The sequence below is a fragment of the Schistocerca nitens genome, chromosome 11, assembly GCF_023898315.1.
Source record: "Schistocerca nitens isolate TAMUIC-IGC-003100 chromosome 11, iqSchNite1.1, whole genome shotgun sequence".
NCBI lineage: Eukaryota > Metazoa > Arthropoda > Insecta > Orthoptera > Acrididae > Schistocerca > Schistocerca nitens.
In genome coordinates this window covers 195,726,795-195,739,814 of record NC_064624.1, presented here as the reverse complement: position 1 = coordinate 195,739,814, position 13,020 = coordinate 195,726,795, and the positions used below count along the sequence as shown (strand labels likewise).

Below are 13,020 nucleotides of genomic sequence, written 5' to 3'. Positions count from 1 at the left end.
AGCAAGCAGAGATGCACCTGTGGCCACCAGCTGATTTTTGTGATTTTGATGTGGAGCATGTGGTACGCATACAACTTATTTTTTAACCTTACCCATTCTATGCAATTGTTACATGATGAAGAAATGGTCACAGTTCATCATGTTTGCCACTTTTTGAGTACACTGATGTTATCATTGTAGATTAAAGCATTTAAGTGATCTCCATCAACCCTGAAGCTCTTTCTGAAGATGAAGAGTCACTAATGTCAAAACAATTTTCCTTAAAATGAGAAAACCATTTTATTGCCATGCTCTGTCTAATGGTATTATCCCCATACAAGGCACAAATGTAATGTTTCTATCTGCACCCACTGTTGTCATCCCTCTAATGAACTCAAACAGAAGAATATGCCAAGACTTGTTTCAATTTCTCAACATGACACTCCATTTTCTACCATCCACAGTTCCACTTACTACCTCCAAATGACAAAATGTCAATATTTAAACTCAAATAGCAACCTGGATAACAACATGCAAAACAAAAATGTTATGAACTTATGGGCCAGCCTAAAAAATCAAGCAGCATTAGTAAATTCGAAATGTAGCAAGTATGAAAATGACTGTGTCTTCATGTGTTATCCCCAGCAAAATTAAAATCAAGGCCTAATATTGTAGGTGCTGTCCCATACTCCCAAGACTTTGAATATCACAAATACAAATGATGAGAAATTTAATTTTTTAGCTATTTTCTTTGGGTGTTTGGTTCAGTGCAAGATAATGTTACATGGACAGAAGGACAAACAAAGAAGAGCTGGAAATGACGCAATAGTATAAAATTGTTGGGAAATGAAAATCACATTCCTGAACACATTTGCACTAGAACTGTAGCGTGAGAATGTATTAACTTGATAACCACACTTAGGTGACATCATCAAACATTGAGGACAAGTTGTTCTTGTAAAAGGTGAGTGCATGGATAAAGTACAGTAACGCTGTAACTGGAGGCAAACTGTCAGGTTAGCACTATGCTGTGTTGAAGAAAGAACTGTTTGGTTCTCCATAAAGGGTGAAATCATGGGTATGTCTGTTGATTGAGCAAATTATATTTTCTTAATTTTTGTCTGATTAAGAATCTCTTAAAAATTGAGTGATATTCATAAAAAATTAATATTGGGAGGCATGTCATATGTGCAGAAGTGTACATACAGTTTTGACTGAGTTGTTGTTTTCTGTTTTTCAGTTTCTTAAGGGTCCACAGGAAACATCCTGCTCCACTGATTTTATCAAGGAGGATCCGGAACTAAATTTGGAAGATGATGAAAATGAGACAATTGTAAGCATTCATATCTCTGGTTTATTTCATGTAGACCAAGGAAAAAATTTTTGGTTAATTGTTTAATATAATGGATGCATTGCAGTGGAATAGGTACGCATTCTTAATCTTCTGGAAGTGATTGCTACTAATAATTTCCCAGTATTGTACAATTCCACTTGAATTGGATTATTATCTGTTACTTGCTGACCCTTCTGAATAGAAACTGAACAGAATTTGTAAAAATATATGTTATCTTTATAGCAAACATTTTGTATAATGCATTTGTGTGATGGATGTATTAGTTTCACAGTTAGTAGAAGTGTAAATTCTGGTAGTGTAGGTCATAAGTGAAATATTCATCCTTTCAGTAACTTCTGATTAATACAGTGCAGAAGAATACATTCAGCTTTTTTGTTATCTTTTCAGTGAAGTATTAATCTTCCTGAGTTTGTGCCAAAAATTTTCAAGAGTGGGGAAGCTATTAAACATGATGATATTTGTATGTGATGGATCCCCATTGATACATTGGTCTTTAATGTCTCTACTTATTTGGTATTTGTTGGTTTACTTATAGATTTGTGGATGACAGGAAATGTCTCAGAGCTAGACTTCCAGTGAGGGATCCTATGCGGGTAAAGAAGTGTATGTCGTCACCATTGAAGTCCTGATTGAACCAAATCAGAAAAAAATATGTTCTTGCCACTCCCTGTGTCCTAGATAATGTCTTGTGTGAAGCTTAAATTTGTAGTTCATAACCTAAAATTGTGTGATATTAATGTTGTCTACCTTGCATAAGAGAAAGCAGATGGCCAGGTTTATGAACTACTGAGCAGAAGGAAACTAAACTAAGATTATATAATATAAAAAACAGGACTGCAGGAGGTTAGTTACAGGGTCCACTCCTGTTCTCAGTGTTCGCAAACTAACTTCCCATGGATGTGAAGGACTTTTCAAGCACAGAAATGATTGTGTGGGCATACCAGTCAAAGGGCCAGACTTCATCATGTTAGGGACAGCCTATATGGTATATAAAGATGGATTGAGGTAGCTAATTCACAGCTCATAGTCAAAGTCATACTGTCACATAGATTTATATTATGCCCTTTTCAGCAAGCAAAGAGATGTATTGGAATGAGAAGTTGACATAAATCTCCATACATTAAATAAAACAGTGCTACTAATGCTGCACAAAAAGTGTGTTATGGAACTAAAAACTCCAGTCATAGTTGATGGTGACATGCAAATGAGAAACTTGACCAACATGGAAGACCCTAGGGAGACCTCAGGTGTAGCTGTAGTTGACATTGGAGAAGTGGTTGAATTGCAGCTGGTGAACATTTATTGTGAAAACACGAGCCTGCCAGAGTTCAATGCACTGGTCTCCATATGCAGCTCTGGAGATTTCGAGTTCTCACAGTGTGACACTATGTGCCACATTGCACATAGAGGGAAAGGTGGAGTATTGTCTGCATAAATTATTGCCCCTGATGTAAACGTGCAGAATTGAGCACTGCTGGTTGTGTAACCTGGCAAACCTTGTCACCTGGATCGCAGCTGCAGTCACTAATGGATACCCTCACATTATTTTGAAAGTACATAATGTTATTTAAATAGTGTGACAGTCGAGAGAATCTAGAGATAGGGTCTGTGACCATGAGAATGATCCTGAGCAGCACATGCAGAGATGTCAGTGAATGTTGTAACTCTGATGCCAGCTACATTAAATGCAGACTTTATTGACTTAAGAGATTTTTAAGTGAAATTTTCTGTCTTTGCAATCCCAAAGAGTAGGGCTGACTGCTGATATTGGCATGTGGTCACTGAGGTTTTTTTTCCCTTAATCGTAGAATTGTGAATTTTACTTGCAAATTGCATGTGAAGATGGATCATTAAATATAGGTATTTGTTTTTGTACTTCTCAGAAATGTAATTTATGTTGACCACCATGCCTCTCTCCTGAAAATGTGAATGAACCGTTTCCTACATCACATTTGCTTTTCCCACATTAAGCATTTGTTGGGTGTCATTTTGTGTGTATATGGGGAATATTATTATTTTCTATGGTATTTTGTGGTTTTGTTTATTGCAATGGATGTTTTGTGCGAAGACAGCCTTAATGAAGAAGCTTGTGGTAAAAGAAACTCCTCATTATCTAGTGAATGAAATGAAGAGGTTAGATATTGGGATCAAGAAGTGCATTGACTTAAGTAAATTTTGCTCAGTATTGGGAAGTTGTTCAAATTTCTCAGAAGCTTTGGAGGTATTGTGGAAACTGCATATGCACTACTAGTTCAAAGTACCTGTCTCACATTCAAGTTGCAACTGCTAGACATGATGATGGGCACTGCTATCTGAAAGTATGTGACACACACACAAATTCAAACAGCTAAATGTGATGATAGGCATACATGGTGTTACTCAAAAGATGGAATGTGGAGGTTAGTTTGTAAGGGCACATGGTTTGAAGAATGAAAGAAAAGCCTTAAAATTTTTGTACTTTTGAATTACTGATTATGAATATACAAGTCTGTGCCATTTACTTGTACAGTACGATTTAATTGCCTCAGTTAACTGTCATGTTTGGTCTTGTGTAGGAATTTGTTCAGCTATGGTCACTGGAAAAAATTTGATTCCTAGGTGTTTTGATGAAGGTGGGAAAAATCTCCATTTGGAAGTGTCGATTATCATAAGGGAAAAGTGTATGGCAGAAATTTGTTTTTGTAGGAGCAGCCATTTCTGGGAGAGAATTCAATGAATTGTTTATGAATGCAGTTAAGGAGAATGATGCAGTTTCTTTGCAGTGTCTAATCGAAGGACATCTCGAGTATGGGACTGTTCGATTTTCGGAGAAAACGGGGAGTAATGAGGATGAAGTGGAAGGGAAGTTTCAGGCACTTGAAATTGAACATAACTGTTAGTTTCAGAATAAGGTGGTAGTACTGTGGAGTGATATTGGTAAGAAACAAAGTTTTGTGGTGAGGTAAGAGAGAGCTTGTTTAACAGAGTTGTTCAGGTGAATACATATGGAGTAAAAAGGGGATTGGGCATGGGCATATTTTTTATTCTTCTGTACAGCAAGTTGTGGAACTTCATATTATATGTGTGCAGAATTGGTGTGTGGATTTGCCATTTCAGTTCACTGTAGAGGGGATGGAGAAGAGAATTTAGTTTCCAGGAGGTATCATAAACCCAAACCAAAATTAATACTTTAGGGTTAAAGGAGACCACATTACCAAAAAGAAATGTTAAGTTGTCGATAGGTAAACAGAAAAGGAAACTAGCTAGCTTTTGGAGCTATCCTCTGGCAAGTTAGAGTAAAATACACGAACACATACTTGCACATTTGCATACATACATCTGTGCCTGTACATGGAGCTGGCTGGATTGACAGTGCCATTTATATTTTGCATCAGATGGACTGGTTGTGGTGGGGGTGTTGTTGTGTGGGTTGTGTAGTGGGGAGGAGGGGCTGGTGGTAGGCAGGGAAGTGACTGGAAGTGGGTGGCTTGAAGGGAGTTGGCCAGTTTGCCAGTAGGAATGGGGGAATGGGAAGCAGCACATGCTGAAGGTGACTTGGGGCATGAATTGGGAGGTGGTGACAGGACAGAGGAAGGGAGGACAGTTGGGTGGCAGTTGCAGGGACAGTGGGATACCTAAGATTAAGGCCAAGGTAATTATGGGAGCAGACTGTGTGTTGTAACGATAACCACCATCTGTAGTTCAGAGGAACTGGTGATGCAGGGAAGAATCCAGAAGACTTGGATTGTGAAGCAGAAACTGAAATTGAGCATGTTGATAGTCATACCAACATAAAAGGCTACACAGTATTTGCAGCAGAGTTGATGTGTGATACGGTTGCTTTTACAGCTGCCCTAGCCTCTGATTAGGTAATATAAGCCTGTGATGGAACTGGATTAGGAAGTGCTGGGTGTTGGGATTGTGCAGGTCTTGCACCTTGGTCTGCCACAGGGATGTGATCACTGTGGCAAGGAGTTGAAAGTTGCATAGGGATGGGCTAGGATGTCGTGCAAGTTAGTTGGATGGTGGAACTACTTAAGAAGGGGTGGGCATGACCTTGAGTACTAAGTCCCTCATTTTAGGGCAAGTTGAGAGATAATCAGGGCCCTAACAAAGGATGTGGTTCATTTTTTCCAGTCTAGGGTGATATTGGGTGATGAGTGTGCTCCCTGCCGCCGTTGGATAAGCAGCTGCCAGCAGAAAGTCGTATACTCCTAGCTCACTTATTTGTTACATAGTTTAATTCTTAATTTCTTTGCGTGTTTTTGGTACTTGCATTGTTTAATTCATAAATTTCGGGCTTATTTTAGTATTTGAGAGTTGTAGCATCGCGTTTTAGTACCTGAATAGTGTAAAATCGCGTAGTCTCCTTCCACCGCCGAGCAGTGTGTCAGCAGTGCGCAAGTAGCAGCATTACTGCATTTACTAGCCAATCTTGTATTTTAATAACCGTTTAAATTTTGTGTCGATTTGTTTGTGCTCTCTGTAGATTAGTTCAGACATTCTTTGCACAACAGTTTTTAGCATGGATAGGGACTTTAACTACTGTGTTCGGATGCAGGCTGAGTTGGCATCCCTTCGCTCCCAGCTTCAGGCAGTGTTGGCTTCGGTCACACAACTTGAGGCTGTTGCCAATGGGCATCACTGTGGGGGTCCGGATGGGGGTTTATCGGGGACAGTCAGCTCGTTCCACACATCCGCCGATCGGACTACGATTGTGGCTGTCCGGGATACTGCCCACATTGAGGCTGATCCCTCACCTGTGGTAGAGTCGGAGGTCATCTCAAGGTATGGCAGGGGGCGAAAGACATTCCAGAGGGCTGAACGGAAGGCCTCTCCAGTTCGTCGGACGAATCGGTTTCAGGCTCTGTCTCAGGCTGATACTGATCTTCGGCCGGACATGGCTGCTTGTCCTGTTCCAGAGGTTGCCCCTCAGTCTGCAAGATCCGGGCGGTTGCAGAGGGTGGGCTTACTTGTAGTTGGGAGCTCCAACTTCAGGCACGTAATGGAGCCCCTTAGGGATATGGCAGCAAGAGAGGGGAAGAAAACCAATGTGCACTCCGTGTGCATACCGAGGGAGTCATTCCAGATGTGGAAAGGGTCCTTCCGGATGCCATGAAGGACACAGGGTGCACCCATCTGCAGGTGGTCGCTCATGTCGGCACCAATGATGTGTGTCGCTATGGATCGGAGGAAATCCTCTCTGACTTATGACCACAGCATTTGAGTCCCATAGTGCTCAGAGCCATTTGAACCATTTGAAATCCTCTCTGGCTTCCGGCAGCTATCTGATTTGGTGAAGACTGCCAGTCTCACTAGCGGGATGAAAGCAGAGCTCACCGTCTGCAGCATCGTCAACAGGACTGACTGCAGACCTTTGGTACAGAGCCGAGTGGAGGGTCTGAATCAGAGGCTGAGACTGTTCTGCGACCATGTGGGCTGCAGATTCCTTGACTTGCGCCATAGGGTGGTGGGGTTTCGGGTTCCGTTGGATAGGTCAGGAGTCCACTACACTCAGCAAGCGGCTACACGGGTAGCAGGGGTTGTGTGGCATGGACTGGGTGGTTTTTTAGGTTAGATGGCCTCAGGCGAGTACAGAAAGGGCAACAGCCTCAACGGGTGCGGGGTAAAGTCAGGACATGCGGGGACCAAGCAGCAATCGGTATTGTAATTCTAAACTGTCGAAGCTGCATTGGTAAAATACCGGAACTTCAAGCGCTGATAGAAAGCACCGAAGCTGAAATCGTTATAGGTACAGAAAGCTGGCTGAAGCCATAGATAAATTCTGCCGAAATTTTTACAAAGGCACAGACTGTGTTTAGAAAGGATAGAGTGCATGCGACCGGTGGTGGTGTGTTTGTTGCTGTTAGTAGTAGTTTATCCTGTAGTGAAGTAGAAGTGGATAGTTCCTGTGAATTATTATGGGTGGATGTTACACTCAACAACTGAGCTAGGTTAATAATTGGCTCCTTTTACCGACCTCCCGACTCAGCAGCATTAGTGGCAGAACAACTGAGAGAAAATTTGGAATACATTTCACATCAATTTTCTCAGCATGTTATAGTCTTAGGTGGAGATTTCAATTTACCAGATATAGACTGGGACACTCATATGTTTAGGACGGGTGGTAGGGACAGCATCGAGTGACATTATACTGAGTGCACTATCCGAAAATTACCTCGAGCAATTAAACAGAGAACCGACTCGTGGAGATAACATCTTGGACGTACTGATAACAAACAGACCCGAACTTTTCGACTCTCTGGGTGCAGAACAGGGAATCAGTGATCATAAGGCCGTTGTAGCATCCCTGAATATGGAAGTTAATAGGAATATAAAAAAGGGAGCAAGGTTTATCTGTTTAGCAAGAGTAATAGAAGGCAGATTTCAGACTACCTAACAGATCAAAACGAAAATTTCTGTTACGACACTGACAATGTTGAGTGTTTATGGAAAAAGTTCAAGGCAATTGTAAAATGCGTTTTAGACAGGTACGTGTCGAGTAAAACTGTGAGGGACGGGAAAAACCCACCGTGGTTCAACAACAAAGTCAGGAAACTACTGCGAAAGCAAAGAGAGCTTCACTCCAAGTTTAAACGCAGCCAAAACCTCTCAGACAAACAGAAGCTAAATGATGTCAAAGTTAGCATAAGGAGGGCTATGCGTGAAGCATTCAGTGAATTGGAAAGTAAAATTCTATGTACCGACTTGACAGAAAATCCTAGGATGTTCCGGTCTTACGTTAAATCAGTAAGTGGCTTGAAACAGCATATCCAGACACTACGGGATGACGATTGCATTGAAACAGAGTATGACATGCGTAAAGCTGAAATACTAAACACCTTTTTCCAAAGGTGTTTCACAGAGGAAGACCGCACTGCATTTCCTTCTCTAAATCCTCGCACAAACGAAAAAATGGCTGACATCGAAATAAGTGTCCAAGGAATAGAAACCCCCCTGCAGGTTCGGGGGTTAGAATAGGCCCGCGGTATTCCTGCCTGTCGTAAGAGGCGACTAAAAGGAGTCTCAAATGTTTCGGCCTTATGTGATGATCCCCTCTCGGGTTTGACCTCCATCTTTCTAAATTATTCCGAAGAGCGAGCCAATTGGGGAAGGGCGCCTTACATGGTGCACTGTATCCGTCGTGCATTGAGACCTTTAGCCGGCTTTTTCGTTGTTGCAATGGTGTCCCGCTCGTTTTCCATCTCTTGGGTGAGGATACGTCCCTGGGTGCGATTACCACGCTGCACTCTGCAGTGTTGCTTTTAACTGCGATGACGACCTTGGACATTTTTGCACCTAAGATCCAGCATGGTAGCCAGTCCGTTGTGGTGGGGCCGCCATTTACCCTGTTGGTTGTAGCCCCCTGACAACACAGGGATCGCTCTACTGATGCCTGCGCTGTTAACTACCCACGTATGCCAAGGAGTAGATGCCCATCTCCCTGGGGCATCAGGACTCCCGGCAATGGCCATCCTGCCAGGTGGCTATTGCTGCGGCTGGGTGGCGCCCGTGGGGAGGGCCCTTGGTCGGAGTAGGTGGCATCAGGGCGGATGACCCGCAATGAAGCGTGGTACATCATCTCTTGCTGGCGGCCAGCCACCAGCAGTCTCTAAGCGTTCGAGGGCTCATTTTAAAGCTAACGTTTATGACCCCAAATCGTTCCCATCCCTGGCCACACCATGGGAGGAACGAAAGGCAATGAATGACAGTGACGTGTATTCGCCCAGGTATCTCGTCTGTACCAGAGCTGATGGTGACTTGTTTCTATCCGTGAAGCCTCAGTTCTTTGTAGAGCATTTAGAGGACAAGTTTGGGGAGGTGGACGGCTTGTCCAAAATGCGCTCTGGGTCAGTTTTGATAAAAACAGCATCCTCTGCCCAGTCACGCAGGTTACTTGCTTGTGACAAGTTGGGGGATGTTAACGTTACCATCACCCCACATAAGAGTTTAAATATGGTCCAGGGTATTATTTTCCATCGGGACCTACTTTTGCAGTCTGATGACAAGCTGTGCGCCAATTTAGAGCGCCGAGGTGTACATTTCGTCCGGCGCGTTCATCGGGGTCCGAGGGACAATCAGGTAGCTACTGGTGCCTTCATCTTGGCCTTCGAAGGTGATACATTACCAGAGAAGGTCAAGGTGATGGTCTACCGATGTGACGTCAAACCCTATATCCCTCCCCCGATGCGGTGCTTTAAGTGCTGGAAGTTCGGTCACATGTCCTCTCGCTGTACTTCTAGCCTCACATGTCGAGATTGTGGATGCCCATCTTACCCCGATACTCCATGTGCTCCGCCTCCCGTCTGTGTCAACTGTGGAGAGCCTCATTCCCCTTGCTCGCCGGACTGCAGTATCTTACAGAAAGAACGCAAAATCATGGAATATAAGACCCTGGACCGACTGACCTACACTGAGGCTAAGCGAAAATTTGAACGGCTACATCCCGTGCGCATGATGTCATCTTATGCCTCCCTGTCACTCCTGCTCCAGCTCCTTCAGCTGCAGGACATACAGTCAGCTCTCAGAGTCAGAGGACCTCACCTGCCCCCTTGACGATGGGGGCCCCTTCTCTCGCTGTTGCTCCCACACCTACCTCGGGAGCAGCACCCACTAATTCACTGGGGACACCAGTCCCCACTTCTAAGCCGGAGAAGCGTAAGTCTTCTTCGGCTTCTCTCGCTCGGAAGGGATTCCTTGGGTCACTCCCTTCCCAGGTTCCTACCAGCGCCACAGCAGACACCAACCAGTGGCTGAAGAAGCCACAGGTCGCTGGTTGACGGGCTTCGTGATCCTCTTCGGTCCCGGAGACTAACTCCAATAAGCCCTATCAACAACGGCAACCAAAGGAACAGCGAGAGAAAACGACTTTGAAGACCCGTAAGACCAAGACACCTGCGGTGGCACCTACTCCACCGCTACCTAAAAGCTCTGCGTCTGAGGATGAGGTGGAGATCCTTGCGTCCGCTGAGGACCTCGATCTCTCCGGTCCCTCAGACGCAATGGATAGCACTTGCACGGGTGCTCCATCAGAGGCAGCAGGTGACCCAGTGGCGTAATCTGCCTTCCCAGTCCCGTCACGCCTTTCTCCGCCATGGACAATACCATCCTCCAGTGGAACAGCAGCGGTTTCTTCCACCATCTAGCTGAGCTCCGCCAACTTATCAGCCTTCACCCTTTCTTCTGCATTGCTCTTCAGGAAACTTGGTTTCCAGCAATGCGAACCCCCGCCCTCCGTGGCTATCGGGGTTATTATAAGAACTGGGCAGCATATGAAAGGGTGTCTGGTGGCGTCTGCCTCTATGTCCTTCACACTCTGCACAGTGAGTCTGTCCCTCTCCAAACACCTTTAGAGGCTGTCGCTGTTCAGGTGTGGACGCCACAGGCTGTTACCGTCTGCAGTCTTTACCTTCCACTGGATGGTGATGTCTCACAGCATGTCCTGGCTGCGCTGATAGTCCAATTGCCACCACCTTTCTTGCTATTGGGCGACTTCAACGCCCATAACCCTCTGTGGGGTTGGTCAGTGGCAACAGGTCGAGGCGCCACCGTTGAGCATTTGTTGTCGCAGCTCGATCTCTCGATTTTAAATGATGGTGCCTCCACACACTTCAGTGTGGCGCATGGCACATACTCCGCCATTGACCTTTCAATCTGTAGCCCTAGCCTCTTACCGTCTGTCCAATGGAGTGTGCATGACGACCTGTGTGGTAGTGACCACTTTCCGATCTTTCTGTCACTACCACAGCGTCACTCTTCTGGGCGCCCTAGCAGATGGGCTATGAATAAGGCTGACTGGGATTTGTTCTCCTCCACTGCCGCTATTGGGCGTCTCTCTAATGATGACAATGATGTGGTTGTTCAATCGGTCACCACCGGCATTGTTACTGCCGCCGAATCTGCCATTCCCCGTTCCTCTGGGTCCCCTCGGCGGCGGACTGTGCCTTGGTGGTCGCCTGAGATCGCTGCAGCGATTAAAGACCGCCGGCGGGTGCTACAGCGTCACAAGCGACATCCCTGCATTGAACACCTCATCACCTTCAAATGGCTGCGTGCGTGGGCCCGCCGCCTTATCCGCCAAAGCAAGCAGGAGTGCTTGGAGTGGTATGTGTCCACCATTGGCCTCCATGTCTCTCCATCGCAGGTCTGGGCCAAGATGCGACGCCTCTATGGCTATCGGACCCCTGTCAGCGTCCCTGGCCTCTCACTGAATGGAGCAGTTTGTACAGACTCCGATGAAATTGCCAACAGCTTGGCAGAGCATTTTGCTCTTAGTTCCGCTTCTTCCAATTACGCACTGGCCTTCCGCTCCATTAAAGAGCAGATGGAACGTTGGAGCCTTTCGTTTTGCACCCACCACCCAGAATCTTACAATGCTCCATTCAGTGAGTGGGAATTTCGCAGTGCCCTAGCCGCTTGCCCTGATACCGCTCTTGGGCCAGATGGCATCCACTGTCAAGACGCTAAAACACCTTTCAGTGGACTGCCAGCGGCGCCTCCTCGATCTTTACAACCGTCTTTGGTTCAAGGGGGAGTTTCCGTCGCAATGGCGGGAAAGCATTGCCATCCCCGTTTTGAAACCTGGAAAGAGCCCTCTGGAGGTGGACAGCTATTGTCCCATTAGCCTCACCAACGTTCTTTGCAAGTTGCTTGAACGGATGATGAGCTGGCCCTTGAATTGGGTACTGGAGTCTCGGGGCCTTCTGGCTCTGTCTCAGGGTGGATTCCGTAAAGGCCGCTCCGCCACCGACAATCTGGTGAGCCTGAGTCGGCCATCCGTACTGCCTTTGCCCGCCGTCAGCACCTGGTCGCTGTCTTTTTCGACATGCGGAAGGTGTACAATACGACATGGCATCATCACATCCTTTCTACGCTTCATGGATGGGGTCTTCGGGGTCCTCTGCCGCTTTTTATCCGCAATTTTCTGTCGTATCGTACCTTCCGCGTGCAAGTCGCGGCCTCATATAGTTCCTCCCACGTCCAGGAGAATGGTGTGCCACAGAGTTCTGTTTTAAGTGTCTGCCTGTTTTTAATAGCCATTAACGGGCTCACTGCGGCCGTGGGCAATTCTGTCTCCGCTTCCCTGTATGCTGACGACTTCTGCCTTTACTATAGCTCTATTGGCATTGCAGCTGCTGAACGTCAGCTACAGGGAGCAATCCGCAAGGCGCAGTCTTGGGCTGTTGCGCGTGGTTTTCAGTTTTCGGCTGCCAAGACCCGCGTTATGCATTTCTGCCGGCGCCGAACGGTCCATCCTGCGCCGCGGCTTTATCTTGATGGCGAACTTCTTGCTGTGGTGGAGACCCACAGGTTTTTGGGTGTACTTTTTGATGCCCGGTTGACTTGGCTGCCTCATATTCGGCAGCTTAAACAGGCGTGTTGGCGGCATCTCAATGCTCTGCGATGCTTGAGCGACACCAGCTGGGGCGCCGACCGATCTACCTTGTTACAGCTCTACCAGGTGTTAATCCAGTCCCGTCTGGATTATGGGAGCCTGGCTTATGGCTCCACTTCCCCATCTGCATTGCAGGTACTGGACCCAATACTACACACCGGGATACGACTTGCCACTGGTGCCTTCCGCACCAGCCCTGTGGACAGCGTACTAGTGGAGGCAGGTGTCCCTCCCCTGCGGTTATGGCGCCAACATTTGCTGGCCGCTTATGCTGCCCATGTTTTTAGCTTGCCCGGGCATCCAAACTATCGTC

At 46.1% G+C, this 13,020-nt stretch overlaps 1 protein-coding gene across 1 annotated transcript in view; it reads left to right on the top strand.

Moving 5' to 3' along the window:
• The window catches only part of LOC126213446 (uncharacterized), a 168,638-nt gene that overhangs the window by 78,075 nt on the left and 77,543 nt on the right, over positions 1-13,020 (top strand). Inside the window, exon 5 of the mRNA XM_049941191.1 lies at positions 1,220-1,312. Coding sequence (XP_049797148.1) covers positions 1,220-1,312 — 93 coding nt within the window. The remainder of the gene's footprint in view (positions 1-1,219; positions 1,313-13,020) is intronic.